The following is a 15,400-nucleotide window of genomic DNA, read 5'->3' as shown; positions in this document are numbered from 1 at the left end:
GATAGCATCCACGTTATTTGGAATTGGCTAATTAATTCCATCCAACCCACAAGATCTTGCAAGGCTTTATTTTGAATAACATATTTATATGGGACCTCAGAAATGTAAATTCTCTGTCACAGGTTATGCCTTGTGGAACAACATTCCCCATCCCCCCACCCCCCAAAAAAGAATCAGGATGACTCTGAAGTTTGTTAGAATTCTGAGTAATAAACCCCTAGAAACATAGAAGACTGACGGCAGAAAAAGACCTCATGGTCCATCTAGTCTGCCTTTATACTATTTCCTGTATTTTATCATAGGATGGATATATGTTTATCCCAGGCATGTTTAAATTCAGTTACTGTGGATTTACCAACCACGTCTGCTGGAAGTTTGTTCCAAGGATCTACTACTCTTTCAGTAAAATAATATTTTCTCATGTTGCTTTTGATCTTTTCCCCAACTAACTTCAGAATGTGTCCCCTTGTTCTTGTGTTCACTTTCCTATTAAAAACACTTCCCTCCTGAACCTTATTTAACCCTTTAACATATTTAAATGTTTCGATCATGTCCCCCCTTTTCCTTCTGTCCTCCAGACTATACAGATTGAGTTCATCAAGTCTTTCCTGATATGTTTTATGCTTAAGACCTTCCACCATTCTTGTAGCCTGTCTTTGGACCCGTTCAATTTTGTCAATATCTTTTTGTCGGTGAGGTCTCCAGAATTGAACACAGCATTCCAAATGTGGTCTCACCAATGCTCTATATAGCGGGATCACAACCTCCCTCTTCCTGCTTGTTATACCTCTAGCTATGCAGCCAAGCATCATACTTGCTTTTCCTACCGCCCGACCACACTGTTCACCCATTTTGAGACTGTCAGAAATCACTACCCCTAAATCCTTCTCTTCTGAAGTTTTTGCTAACACAGAACTGCCAATACAGTCAGAACTGCCAACCCCTACTAAGCAAAACTCTGAGGCAGATAAATTCCTCAAAGAATAGCTTTATTGGATATATCATATTGGCAGAAATTTGATGAAAACAAACTCTGACGGTTCCGATGGATTTCACCTAGGAAAGTTTTCCCACAACCCCAACAATCAGTCACATGGTCCAATTAAGATGCTTAGTGGTCTGAATACCTCAATCCTCCTTCCACACTCCAGGTGTGAAAATGTCCTTAGATCTCTAGAGAAAGGACACTGCTCAAAAAAATAAAGGGAACACTTAAACAACAGGATATAACCCCAAGTAAATGAAACTTCTGTGAAATCAAACTGTCCACTTAGGAAGCAACACTGATTGACAATCAATTTCACATGCTGTTGTGCAGAACACAGTATTCAATGAGAATGTTTCATTCATTCAGATCTAGGATGTGTTATTTGAGTGTTCCCTTTATTTTTTTGAGCAGTATATTTTATTTCGGCTACACAACCACCACCCCCATCTCTAATACCCCCTCCTTTCCCCTCTGCTCCAGTGTGGCAACACTGAAGCTCCAATATGGCTTCAGTCAGGTCAGTTTCAGGGTTGACACTGTTGACATTACACAAGATGCTTAAAACTTTATTTTTTCCCGCAGACATTGTGCCAAAGTGCTAGATAACTCTGTTGTATGAGCTATTGCATAGACTGAGATTGGCCTTGGATGTGTTATGTTTTTCTCTGTGCTGTTTTAAGATGGGGTGGGTTTTTTTGACAAATTGACAAATTTTACCTCAATTTCAACACCCTTGCCATATCTTTTCAACAAAAATAATATCCCTAGAGCAGACATTGAGCCCAAGGGCAGATATCCCAAGGGCAGACACCTGCATTAGAATAGTAATAATGTTATATTAATCATAAATTGATTATCTATAATGGTATTTTTAGTATGAATGCTTGTCAAATAATACATATATTTTATGAACTTGAAACTAATATATATATTCTTTCTTAACAGGCCCAAAGAATTCATTGAATGTGTATCTCATATTCGACTACTCTCTTGGCTGCTGTTGGGGTCTCTGACACATAATGCTGTCTGTCCAAATTCCCCTTCAGCTTGTATGCCCATTCCATTGGATGCAGGTTCACATGTTGCCGATCATTTAATTGTCATCCTGATTGGGTTTCCAGAGCAATCTAAGGTAAGAGACTTATGGCATGATGATCACTTTATAATAGACCACTAAACAAAATGTACAGTCTTTAGCATGATCCTAAAATTCTTCTAGAACATGGGCATAAAATTTGTGCCATTTATCTATTTTATTTATTTTATTTTATTTTATTTTATTATTTATTATTTGATTTGATTTGATTTGATTTATTTTATTTTACTTTACTTTACTTTATACTTTACTTTATTTTATTTTATTTTTTGATTTGATTTGATTTGATTTGTATGCAGCCCCTCTCCGTAGACTGCCATTGCATGACATTTCACAACATTTCTCCCTTCATGGAGCTAAGGGTGGCCTGTGTGTGACTCATCTGACCTATGGCCCGCCAGTTTGACACCCCTGTTCTAGAAGTTGCCATCAAGGTATAATTTTGTAATTTTAGATGGTGCGATATATTAATTGTATCAAAACATTCATAGTCTGACCAATCTCTGCAAGCCATAAAAAGCTTGACTCCAGACCCACTGGATTCAGACCCGCTGAATCACTACTCTTGCTACATAAAAAAGTTTGTTTTGTGAATTAACCTGGTTAATAAAACTCATTGTTAATTTTCTTGTTCCTTGGTGAGATTCAAAGAACTGTTTGCTTGTCAGCAACCCCTCTAACTTTTGAAAAGAAATATTTTTATTCATAATAAGCTATACTCTTCAAACGTGCTCTTTCTTAAAGCCCTCAGAGAGAGGCGGCATACAAATCTAATAAATTATTATTATTATTATTATTATTATTATTATTATTATTATTATTATTTAAAGAGCCTTTCTGCAGACTTTAATTAAGGATTAGAACATTTTCCCCTTTTTGTTTGCTATCCCAGTTACATTCTTTGCTCTAGAGTCCGAAAACAAATTTAGGAACATCTGGCCTCTCCACATTTTTCAAAGTTCAACCATTCTCATCAGTTTGGTCATGAATCATCCAAAATCTTATTTTGCTTATGTTCCCATCATCTCTCTACAACCCTACTCCACCAAACACAGATAAAGAGAAATTCAGTCTTTTATTCTTGGACATATGTCTGGGGTATCTGCGTGTTAGATTTGGTTCATATGGAGCAAATAATCTGAAGATGGATGAGCCCTGGGTGATTCTCTTATCCTGAACACAGTGATGGGCTCCTAGAGGAAAGGTCAGGAACACAGTTCCGGTAGCAAAATTTGAAGCTCCACCCCAGAGACAGTAAAATTTTTGGTAGCCCATCACTGCCTGAACAGATTAGTCACCGATCAGATTTAGACTGACATCCAGTATAAATTGTGGAAATGTTGAGTGCAAAAATGATCATGAGTTTGAGACATGAGCTTCCAGTTTGAGATCTCCCAGGAGCTTCTTTGCAAAGCATGTTAAACAAGTTTTGTTTCCAAGTCTTCACCCAATAGTAGAAGTGCTAAGGGGAATTTTTCTCCTTCCTCCTGAGGTATTCAGTAAGAAAATATAAAAGCTCTAGTTATGAGTAAGCAGGAACACCATTTTTTTTTAAAGGTGGGGGGATCACAAGCTTACTTAGCAAATTGCTCAGCTTTTTTCTTTGGAACCTCTATTTTTAAGGTTGCATAATTACTGTCAAAACTAACAAAAGCTGCGGTATTCCCTCATTAATGAGAATGTTTCTATTATTTATTTTTTCCAACAAGTAGTTTTCAAGCTTGTTTATTTCTTTGGCTTTTTTCCGTGCATGAATATAAACTAGTAATTTAAGTAGGGATGTCATATCAGTCCTCTGACAGGAAAGAGAGTTTCAGAAAATTCTTGACAGATTCATTATAATTTCAGATGATGTGTATGTGTGTGTATGTACTAGAACAATGAATTGTTATGCTTTTGTTATTCTGAAAGACAGTATACACATTCCTTAAAGTGTTATTTCAAGCCAAACAAAGACTCTGTTTTCCTTATTTTTTCTTCCCACAGACATCTGTCTTGCATATGTGTTCTCTCTTCCATGCCTTTATATTTGCTCAGCTATGGACAGTATATTGTGAACAAGCTGCAGTTGCTCCCACAGTCCAAAATCAAAATGAATTTAGTTTTACAGCAGTCCTCACAGCTCTGGAATTTTGGAGCCGAGTAACACCAAGCATCCTCCAGCTGATGGCACATAACAAGGTGGTGAGTCAGATATAATGATCCCAAAAAGTTTCATTGAGTCCAAGCCAATAGACAATTATTTGAAAAGCTATGGCTGTGTATTCACATTCATAATTACATGCAAATACATAGACACACACAAAAATAAACTTGCAGAAGTGCATATTTCCTTAGCAGACCACATGCTTCATTCAGTCATATACATCTTCATTATAGGCTACAAGAGACTTTTGTTAAAACTCAGCTCAAAGATTTAACCTGGTGTAAAAGATGGGTTTGGAAATCCATCCAGGTTATCTTAGTCAAGAATTTTAAAAGGTGAACCGTTTTTTCGCATTTGAGGTAGTAGAGCTTATGGGGGTGGGGGAGATCATACTTTAAATTGCCCCATTATAGTATGTCTTGATTGTACCCAATTTTGGAATGGCATTCAATGGAATTGAAATTATGTGTACCCATTCTTTTATTGTTTTTAATATTTATGATTCTCTCTCTCTCTATCCTTTCTCTCCCCCTCCCTCCACAATGCTATTCAATTAAACAGAAGGAAGGGAGAGTCCTATAGATCCTCTAGCTTTATAAATTGGGTTTTTAGGTAGACAGTTTAAGTATGGGGAAGCCATGGCTAAAAGGGAAAGTTAGCCTACTTTTGCTACAGCTGCTCTATTGTTATAGATTCTTTTGCAGGTTCACATTTATGCTATATTACTAACGATACTTCATATAAATACAGCATGTAACAAACTGTATTCTACCTGCAAAATCCCTACCTGAACATAATGAGTTGTAAATAAATACCACTATGATTGGGTAAAAGTTTTCAATGGAGGATAGGCAGAAAACGATGTGGTCACCAATGCATGTGTGCTTCATTCCATTTAATCTAGAAGCAATCACTTGTCAAGCCCATGGCATGAGAAATGCCTAATATATAAATCCTGTTAGACTGCCAATGGGATTGATTTAAATTTCAAATATTTCCACTGTGTCTGCCTGCAGTGTTTTGAAATGTAATTAACTGGTCCTTCCAAGTAATGACGAATACAGTTCAGCAAGAAAGTAACTTTGTTAGCAATATTATGGGGCATCTGTTATACAGAAGTTGTAAGACACAGTGCATCATTTTGTTACATTTACTGTAGAATGTAATTCTGAATAAGTATTATACAGATGTGATACCTTTAATTAAAGGTAAACAATTTGCATTTTAATTATTTAAACATGAAATCTCAATCTCTCTGTTTATTGAAGAATGTTAATCAGGTTAGAGTAATAGTATGAACCATTTATTTATTTTTGCTTTCATGATATTATTATATTGCTCATTCGTTTTATTGCAGTATGTCTCTCTTTTATCCCAGATGGTAGAAATGGTGTGTCTCCATGTGATCAGTTTAATGGAGGCTTTGCAAGAATGTAATTCCACTATTTTTGTCAAGGTAAGTTAGCTCTGGGGGGAGGGGTTGGGAGTGTAGGAAAGTTTTTAATATGTGCTTCCTGGTCTTTCAAGCACTCCTTTGCATTGTTCTCAGGAAAAAATATATATGAAGATTTATGGGCTTTCTAAAGCAATGTTAGATGAAGTCCTTTTGAGAGAAATTTCACATATACAGTAACCTTCCAGTGATTTTTTTAAAAAAAGGATTCCAATAATTAAATGCAGCTGTTAAAATATTTTTTCAGTTATATAACTTGGCTATTGTGCTGTCCAAAACGGATGTAATTATTAATAAGAGGGAGAACATGTTAGTACTGGTTCCTTTGTGGTTTTGTTCTAATTTCTGAGAAAAAGGATTACATTTTACCAAACAGCATAAAGGATGTTTTGTATTTGGACTATTATGGTATATCAGAAAATGTTCTCAGGAATGGTGCAGGAAGGATTAAAAGGTTTGGCCCGGCTTCTCACTTGTACTCCTCTTCTGGTTTACATTTTGGAAGAACAATATTGCTTTAGGCCATTCCCCTTTCTAGAGAAAACCTTGTGGCCTTTTACTCACTTACACCTAATTACAGTATAAACAAAATGACCTGGGGATGCCTTTTCTTGTGCCAGGTTCTTCATATATCATTTCCGTCACATCTCCAGTTCATCTCCAGTTCACATCTCCTGTTCATATCTTAAGGCATATTTAGCTGCACTAGTGTTAAAGTAATTAATGTTTTCCACCTTAAACCGATAGCATCTCATGGGAGTTTCATGGCATGTAAAATCTAGTGTGTTTTACCATCCATTACTCAGGAGTCAAAGGCAGGTATTCTATAGTGGTGATCAGAGCAGTGCTTATTTTATTTTATTTACTTATTTTTATTTATTCATTTGTCCAATACACAAATACATAGGAAGAAAAATATAATATATATGAGGGTGAAAGTGAACTTAGAGGAGAGGATATATGAAAGGAAGAGAATATATAAGATAGGTGAAAGAAAGGAAAGACAATTGGACAGGGGACGAAAAACACACCAGTGCACTTATGTACGCCACTTACTGGCCTCTTAGGAACCTGGAGAGGTCAATCGTGGAGAGTCTAAGGGAGAAGTGTTGGGGGTTAGGGGTTGACACAATTGAGTCCGGTAATGAGTTCCACGCTTCGATAACTCGATGGTTGAAATCATATTTTTTACAGTCAAGTTTGGAGCGGTTCATATTAAGTTTGAATCTGTTGCGTGCTCTTGTGTTATTGCGGTTGAAGCTGAAGTAGTCATTGACCGGTAGGACGTTGCAGCATATGATCTTGTGGGCAATACTCAAATCGTGTTTTAGGCGCTGTAGTTCTAGCCTTTCTAGGCCCAGGATTGTTAGTCTATTTTCGTAGGATATTCTGTTTCGAGTGGAGGAGTGAAGGTCTCTTCTGGTGAAATATCTTTGGACATTTTCAAGGGTGTTGATGTCTGAGATGTGGTATGGGTTCCAGACAGATGAGCAGTAATCTAGGATGGGTCTGGCAAAAGTTTTGTAGGCTCTTGTGATTAGTGTGAGATTGTCTGAGCAGAAGCTGCGTAGGATCAGGTCAACAACTCTAGGAGCTTAATGGTTGTCCCTCTGATCCCTGGTTACTCTTAGATGCTGCCATTATACTGCTCTCCCTCTAAAGAGCTGGCTTAAGATGCTGGGGATCCACAAAGTTAGAGGTTTGTAAGATCTTAGGCAACCCAGGTTCTCCCTTCTCTTCAACCATCTCAACGACTTTAGACATTGTTTGCAGATATGGGGGCAGGATATGGCAGATTTTAGTCTCATCCATAACCACTTCAGTAGTTTCATACAAATCACCCTATGAATAAAAAAAAGTGGGAATATTCCCTCATCCCACCCCCAATGGCTCACTCATAGAAATTAGTAAGATTGGAAAGTTGACTGCATGGAACAAGTCTCAACTGGCTTCCTAGGGTTTGGGGGAGTAAAAACAATGGCACGGTGTATATACCTTGAGATCTGTAAAAGTGACAGAGAATTTTTAAAAAGCATCTCTGCATGCAAATGTATTTGGTTCCCAATGTTTTGCCTGAAAAAACATGCAAAATAGTGCTTGTTTTCTACAAAATTTATTAGATTATTATTAGATTTGTATGCCGCCCCTCTCCGAGGACTGCACCTACTTAAGGATGCAAGCTGACATGTCATTGCATGCTTCCTAAATTCAAGATAAGAAGCATTCACTCACAAATACATATTTTAAGTGATTATATAAGCAAACCGTTCATGTGGAAACATTAAATAGGTACATTTCATATATCCATGAATGGGATTCTAGAACTTCGTTGGATTCTTAGACACAGTTCCAAAAATAGCTGCATTACTATTTTTCAATATTTCCACATGAATACACTTATGTGATGCCTTTGAAAACTCTGTGCGTGCTCTCAATATATTTTTTTAAATCATAAACAGGGCAAAAATAATGCTCACAAAGAACATTTCTGAGCATAGATACTGCCTTTTTGAATCAGATCATCTATCCATTATTTGTCTAGTTCTGCTTTTTCTCAAAGAGAAACAGGATATTGATGGCCTTACCTTGTTATTTGGCATCAGAAATAACAAGGTATATTGCTTTGGGGTGTGAGGATTCTATTTAGCCTTCACGTTTAGGAAATATTGATGGTAGATCCAATCTGCGTTTAATGAAAAGTGTCCTTGATCACAAGTTTAGATGTCCATGATAAAAAAAGCGGGCACAGTTCAACACTGTTTCTAACAAGAGGATTAATTCATGCTGTGTCAGGAACAATCCATAAATGGTTATAATTGCATATTTCTCCAAGTGGTTTGGTTTTTTTCTTGCACAGTAGGAAGAAATGCTTCCCCCCACCCCCAATTTCTCTTTTGTTGACAATCACTATAATTATGGCTGAACACATTTTTGAAATGGTTATTCCTTCATTGGGTTTCCCTAAACAATGTCATTTTTCATAAGGTGCATTAAATAAGGACCAGCCTGACTCCATCAGTGGAACCCAGCCAAATATTATATCATCCACTCTGGCCAATGAAATCATGTTCTCTGAATATTGCTTTAGCTCACTCTGTTAATACTGATTCAATTTTGCATGATGGTAGGAGCTTAATTGGAAAAAAGTAAAACTTGATATCATTTAGAGGAACATTTTAGAACAGTATGTCCAGTTTTTAAGATAATCTTAGATAATGTATCAAAAAAGTATCTTCACTTTTAAAACAAATCTGCCTTAGGGAACTCTGTTTTCGATGCAACTGAACATCTTTCCTTTTAAATTCCGTCAATGCTGTCAATGAAGTGCCATGAAGAAAAAGGTCTTAATCCGGATGACACATTGACCACTGTTGCATCATATAGTGATGGCAAAATTTAAATTGGATTGTTTCAGTTTAAAAGTATTTGATGTAATATGTTCTCTGCTTTAGTTTAACACATAAATATAAAATTTTAAATAATCATTGGTACTTTGACTACTTTGATAAATAAAAAAAAGTCCCATGATGTCGTCCCTCCCAAGAAATCCTCTATACTTCGGCATAAGGCATAGCAGTCCCGCTTTTCACGTCCATGTATTGTAACTCCTCCCACAGTGCCTTTTACGAGACCACTGGTTACACTCTCAAATTCATCTCGATGGCCCGGAACCATCCCTCTCTAGTAACTTTTTACGAGGCCTTCATCGCACCCCTTATAGTGGTACATATCCCCTCATGTTCTGATCACATATGCCCGTTCCACCCCTGGTAGCTCTTATTTTTATCACAGCTTTCACCTGGCACCCTCTTACCTGCAGCTCCCTCTCAGGTGTGTATATTTCTAGTCAAGGTGGAGCATTCTTATTGACCTGGCATATTCACCCATGGGCAGTGATGAGCTCCTACGGGAATGATCAGGAACGCAGTTCCAATAACAAAATTTGGACCTCCACCCCAGAGCCCCAATTTGCACTGAAAGATGTTGAAACAAAATGCATAAGCCACACCCATGGTGTGATGGTAAAAATTTTGGTAGCCCATCACTGCCCATGGGATACATTCTAAATTTGTACTTAAACAGTAAAATATATTGGAATCCTGTACAGACATACATACAAACAAATAAACACTGAACAAATCTTATTACTAGGTTTATTTTGTAATATAATAATATGGTGGCTATTATAAATATATTATGAACATGTTGAACACAATACACTGAATTTTTTTCTTTTTCTATCAGCTCATCCCAATGTGGCTACCAATGATTCAATCCAATCTAAAGGTAAGTTCAAATTTAATGTGTTCCCAGGATGTTAACATTTGTTTTAACTGAATAACAGTGTATTAAATTATGTATCTATTCCAAATTGAACTCATCAGCTATGATACTCTAAGATTCTGTTTGCATAAACATAGTTTAACTGATGTCTAGTAAATACAAGCATGCTTGGATGTCAGTGAAAAACGTTGAACTGGATCCAGAGCTCTTCTGTCAAGAATGCAAAGATTTTTTTTATAGCCAAAAGAAGCCGGAGTGCAGCAGTTTTCTGTTGAAGGAACTGGAAAGTAAATAGTTATTTCTTTTCCTTTTGGTGTTCTCAGCCATTCACTCACTAGTTCAAGCTTCCAAGGCCAGGGAGACAAAGAAAGGAGGAAGCACAGTTTGCATCCTGTTTGCCTGCCTTTTCTCCCACACCCTGGATCTACTTCACCTTTTTATATATGAATAACATTGTGTGCAGAATGTGTCCTTTCCCTTTTAAAGGGCCAGAGGATGACCAGCATAAACTCACAGGAGATGGTCCAATGTTAATGATATATTTCCATAACTGTATAAAAATAGCCAAAGTAAGCAAAAGTAATAGAAGGAGAAAGAAAATAATGCTTCCTGTGGAGCTGGAAAGAATGACTATGCCCAAGCTTTATAGAATACCAAAAAGAAGGAAACCTCTTAACAGCCAGAACAGAACCAGCTAAATGAAAAGCAAGCATGTTCAGGAATTGGGGGCAGAGAATGAGCTATGATAACTGGATGAAGAGGAAAAAAGAAGGGAGAAAATGAATTGGCTTGCTAAAATTGTTCAAAGCTTATATAGAACTGAAGGAAGGAGAGCATTCTGATCAGTGTTTCAACATTATGTTGCAAGCTTGGTTGCAATAGTGTGAACCTACACTGATTTAAAAGGCGTTATACAGTTCAACATTTGAATTGGCAGCTACTAAAGAAAATTACTGTGCTTTAATGACTTTCTTCCTTTATCCATGTGGCTCAATAAGATATGTTATAAGTAGTCATTTTCTTCAGGTTTATGATGGCGTTTTATTAAATACCATATTTTTCGGAGTATAAGACGCACCTGAATGTAAGACAAATCTAATTAATAAAGAAATAAATAAAGACGCACCTTAGTTTTGGGGGAGGAAAACAGGGAAAAGAATCTGCTTACCAGGTATTCATCTGGCTAGCGTCCTTACTCTGGTCAGCTTCAGCACATTATTTTATCTCCTGGTTAATTTTATTTTATTCTGAGAAAGTAACAACAACAACAACAACAACAACAACTATTATTATTATTATTATTATTATTATTATTATTATTATTATTATTTATTAGATTTGTATGCCGCCCCTCTCCGAAGACTCGGGGTGGCTCACAACAATAATAAAACAATGTAACATTGAAACAAATCTAATATTGAAATAAAAAATATATAAAACCCCCAGCAGTTAAAACCATACAACACATACATACCAAACATAAAATATAAAAGCCTGGGGGAGATGTCTCAGTTCCCCCATGCCTGGCGATATAGGTGAGTCTTAAGTAATTTGCAAAAGACAAGGAGGGTGGGGGCCGTTCTAATTTCCGAGGGGAGTTGATTCCAGAGGGCTGGGGCCACCACAGAGAAGGCTCTTCCCCTGGGGCCCGCCAAACAACATTGTTTGGTCGACGGGATCCAGAGAAGGCCAACTCTGTGGGACCTTATCGGCCACTGGGCTTTGTGCGGTAGAAGGTGGTTCCGGAGGTATTCTGGTCCAATGCCATGTAGGGCTTTAAAGGTCATAACCAACACTTTTAATTGTGACCGGAAACTGATTGGCAGCAACAAGTAACAAGCAACAAGCTTGCAAGCCAGTAAGAGCTGGGAACATCATTAGCACCTGGAAAGAAACAGTCTGAGCAAGTAGAGCAATGAAAAAAACCCTGCAAAGACTTAGGGCTTGGAAAACATTCCTCACAGAGAGTAACAATGAAAGAGCTTGGGAACATTAATAGCACTTGGTTAGAGCTGGGAAAAAACATCTGGAGCAAAGACAGGGTTTGGAAAACATTCTTCTTTGCAGAGAGTAACAAGAAAAGAGCTTGCAAGCCAGTAAAAGCTGAGAACATTGTTAGCACCTGGTTAGGGCTGGGAAGAAACATTTGGAGCAAATAGAGAATGAAAAAAAAAATCAAAGGCAGGGTTTGGGAAACATTCTTCACAGAGAGTAACAATGAAAGAGCTTGCAAGTCGGTAAGTGCTGGGAACATTGTTAGCACCTGGTTAGGGCTGGAAAGAAACTTACTCAGAGCAAGTTAGAGCAAAGGAAAAAACCCTGCAAAGACTTAGGGCTTCGAAAACATTCTTTGCAGAGAGAAACTATGACGAGCCTGCAAGGTGAGAGCTGGGAAGATTATTAGCAACTAGTTAGGGCTGGGAAAAAAAGCTACATTTGGAGTATAAGACACACCCAAATTATCAGCCTCTTTTAGGGAGGAAAAGGGTGTGTCTTATACATTGAAAAATACAGTACTTCTTGCTGGATTATCTCATTACAGCCTCTTCTTATTTTCATTCTTTGATAGCTGCATTGATTCTGAATTCGAAATTTTAGGATGATATGTTGCTTTGAGTTTATTGTTTTTAAAAAAAGAGAGAGAACTGACAGTAAAACCTGTACATATTTTAACAGCATTTATCTGCTGGCCTCCAGCTCCGCCTGCAAGCTATTCAGAACAACGTGAACCACCATAGCCTTCGAATGTTACAGGGATCCGTTCAGATGAACACCAACACCTCCGTCCTTCGCAAGTGGCTGCAGTGTACACAGTTCAAAATGGCTCAAGTGGAAATCCAGTCCTCTGAAGCGGCATCTCAGTTTTATCCTTTATGAGTTGAGTGGAATGCTCTGTGAACCTGTTAGTCTAGCAATAATAGGGCTAAAGCTATAAGACAATGGCCATCTTTAGAAACCATACAACGGTACTGTAGCTCCGTTTTTGTTCTGTTCTTGTAGAGAGGAAAAAGTGACATGGCTAAAGGAAGTGGCCTGTCTGCGTCCCTCTGTCACCAAAAAGCATGTTTTGGCTGATGCATAGCATTCACAGGAACACTCCATGAAATGAAGGGTTTGCTCACCGAAGCCTGAGCCAATGCATATAGTTAGCTGTTTAAAAATATGTATTTTAAAATATTCATTTATAAAAGCAAATGATTGGTTTTGCCCCTAGCATTTATATGCACATATGCACAAGGCATGTATACACATACAGAACGTTGTGTATGTTCAGATAACTATGTATGCTGCTGGTTTTTTTTACATTATGACAAAGTCAGCTGCATTTTCCTTGTCTTCATAGTTAAACTTGGTAATGCAATAAATCAGCCGTCTCCAACCTCATGCCCTCCACATGCAGCGGTGGGCTATTAGCTGGAATACTAAATTGGACTCTCCGCCACGGCTCATGAGTGTTTGCGTGACCAGCACAATTTTGTTTCTGCACCTGTGGAGGTAGAAAAATTGCGCATGGAGCCCCAGGTGCGCCTGTATTTCGACATGTGCGGAAGCAAAAAACCTCACTGAAACACAGGCACACCTGCTGCTCCGTGCGCGATTTTGCTACCTCCAAGCACTTATGAGCCGCAGCGGCGAGCCCAATTTAGCATTCTGGCTAGTAGCCCACCGCTGTCCACATGCTTTAGACTACAATTGAACATGGATGCGATGGGTTTGGATCAGTGATGGCCTGCTACCGGAACGGAAACATGCTACATTCCGGTAGCAATTTTTGGGATGCACACTCAGCTACGCATACTGGGTGCATGCTTGCGCATGCACACGTGAGATTTTGCTTCTGCGCATGCATGGTAAGCAAAATCTTGTGTGAAGACGCTTGCACAAGGAAGATTTCAGCAATTTCCGTGTGTGGATTTTCTGCTTCTGCGCATGCGCGGAAGCAAAACTATAGCCGAAAAATCTCCCAAATCTCGCTTGCGCATGCAAACCTCACACAACATTTCACTTGCTGCGCATGCACAGAAGCCAAATCTTGCACCAAGAGGTGCGCCCCTGCTGGACACGCACACCCCTGCAGTGGCCTTGGAGGGTGCAACGGTAGTGCCAAAGACGGCAGACCATCGCTGGTTTGGATGATGTGAGCTGTACTCCAACATATCTAGAGACCATCACATTGAGGATGCCAAAAAGTGTTTTTTTTCCATTATTAAAATAGTGACTTTGCAATTTCCCAGGATTTGTTATCTGTTTTTTCCCTGCAATTACTATCAGCAACTTGCAAGTATGGCCTGTGCCAAAAGAAAAATGAAAGGAAAGAATGCCTTTCATATAATGAAACATTCATTACCACCCTCCCTTCATGTTATGTACCTCTTGGCTAACAGGTCCCCCTTGCAAGCTGGGGTGGGAGAGGCATCATTCTGGGGTCAATGCTGGCATTTTGCCCAGGGGAACGAGACATCCAAAGCCAATTCTGCTTACTTACAAAGTGCACTTAGAAATTAGGTGGGTAAACTGTGCCAGTTCACTTGTCTTTTTTAAAAAAGAACTACTGAGTAAGTTTAAGAACTTTAACTTGGTTTCATTGCCAGTATTTTTCTTGCAATTCTTAGGAAACTCTCCGCATACTACTACCTGTATTATATATGCTATTTCTTCTTATATACTTGTACACTCTGAGATTTGAAATCGGCCCCACTCATGGGGATGCCAGAGAGAATAGGGATGCTTCAGGCTTCCCTGAGGAAGAGGTTTCAGGTTATAAATTTACATACAGTAAATAGAAAATATATAGAACCACTGCATTAAAAAAATAACAATGTTAAATATTTTTTTAAAGTGAATTTTAATAGCATTGAGAGAAACTGGTCCACTGAGATGTATAGAAGAGCCACCGGTTGCAGTGGACTCTGGATCAGTATCTTTGAATAGCAGAACCTCTTGTAATTAAAACTTTTTGTGTGTATACATAACTGAAATATATTGTATTTATTGCTGTAATCTATTGAAATAAAGATTTAAGCTTTATATGAAAATGCTATTAAAAGCGTAACTCTTTTAATATCCTGAATAGTATTGGTTAATATTCTGTAAAAAGAAATAAAATCATTACCGTATTATGCAGCACTTTTTACCCCCATTATTATTCCCTTGAGTCTCCAGTAACTTGACTGATCTTTTTTTTATAAAGAGAAAAACATAAGGATGGAGCTGGTTCAGAGATGGGTTCCTCCCTGTTTGTCATAATAAAATAATTTTTTTTAATTTATTTTTTAAAATTATTTTATTTAATTTTTTTATTTATTTTACTTTATTTTATTTATTTATTTTATTTTTATTTTATTTATTTTATTTATTTTATTTATTTTATTTTTATTTTATTTTATTATTTTATTTTATTTTATTTTATTTTATTTTATTTTATTTTATTTT

The 15,400-nt window shown here is 37.5% G+C and overlaps 1 protein-coding gene across 15 annotated transcripts in view; it reads left to right on the top strand.

Moving 5' to 3' along the window:
• The window catches only part of UNC79 (unc-79 homolog, NALCN channel complex subunit), a 163,360-nt gene extending 148,357 nt beyond the window's left edge, over positions 1-15,003 (top strand). For 10 of the 15 annotated variants that reach the window (XM_070753573.1, XM_070753485.1, XM_070753465.1 and 7 more), the window contains 5 exons: positions 1,934-2,120; positions 4,071-4,268; positions 5,588-5,686; positions 9,929-9,970; positions 12,644-15,003. In XM_070753573.1, coding sequence (XP_070609674.1) covers positions 1,934-2,120; positions 4,071-4,268; positions 5,588-5,686; positions 9,929-9,970; positions 12,644-12,844 — 727 coding nt within the window. In that variant the 3' untranslated portion in view covers positions 12,845-15,003. The remainder of the gene's footprint in view (positions 1-1,933; positions 2,121-4,070; positions 4,269-5,587; positions 5,687-9,928; positions 9,971-12,643) is intronic. The other 5 variants (XM_070753529.1, XM_070753503.1, XM_070753512.1 and 2 more) reach the window with 2 other exon arrangements.
• Positions 15,004-15,400: the final 397 nt, after the last annotated feature.

The sequence above is a fragment of the Erythrolamprus reginae genome, chromosome 1 (genome assembly GCF_031021105.1).
Source record: "Erythrolamprus reginae isolate rEryReg1 chromosome 1, rEryReg1.hap1, whole genome shotgun sequence".
Lineage (NCBI taxonomy): Eukaryota > Metazoa > Chordata > Lepidosauria > Squamata > Dipsadidae > Erythrolamprus > Erythrolamprus reginae.
The sequence above is the reverse complement of the archived record's forward strand: the minus strand, read 5'-3'. Positions and strand labels throughout refer to the sequence as shown.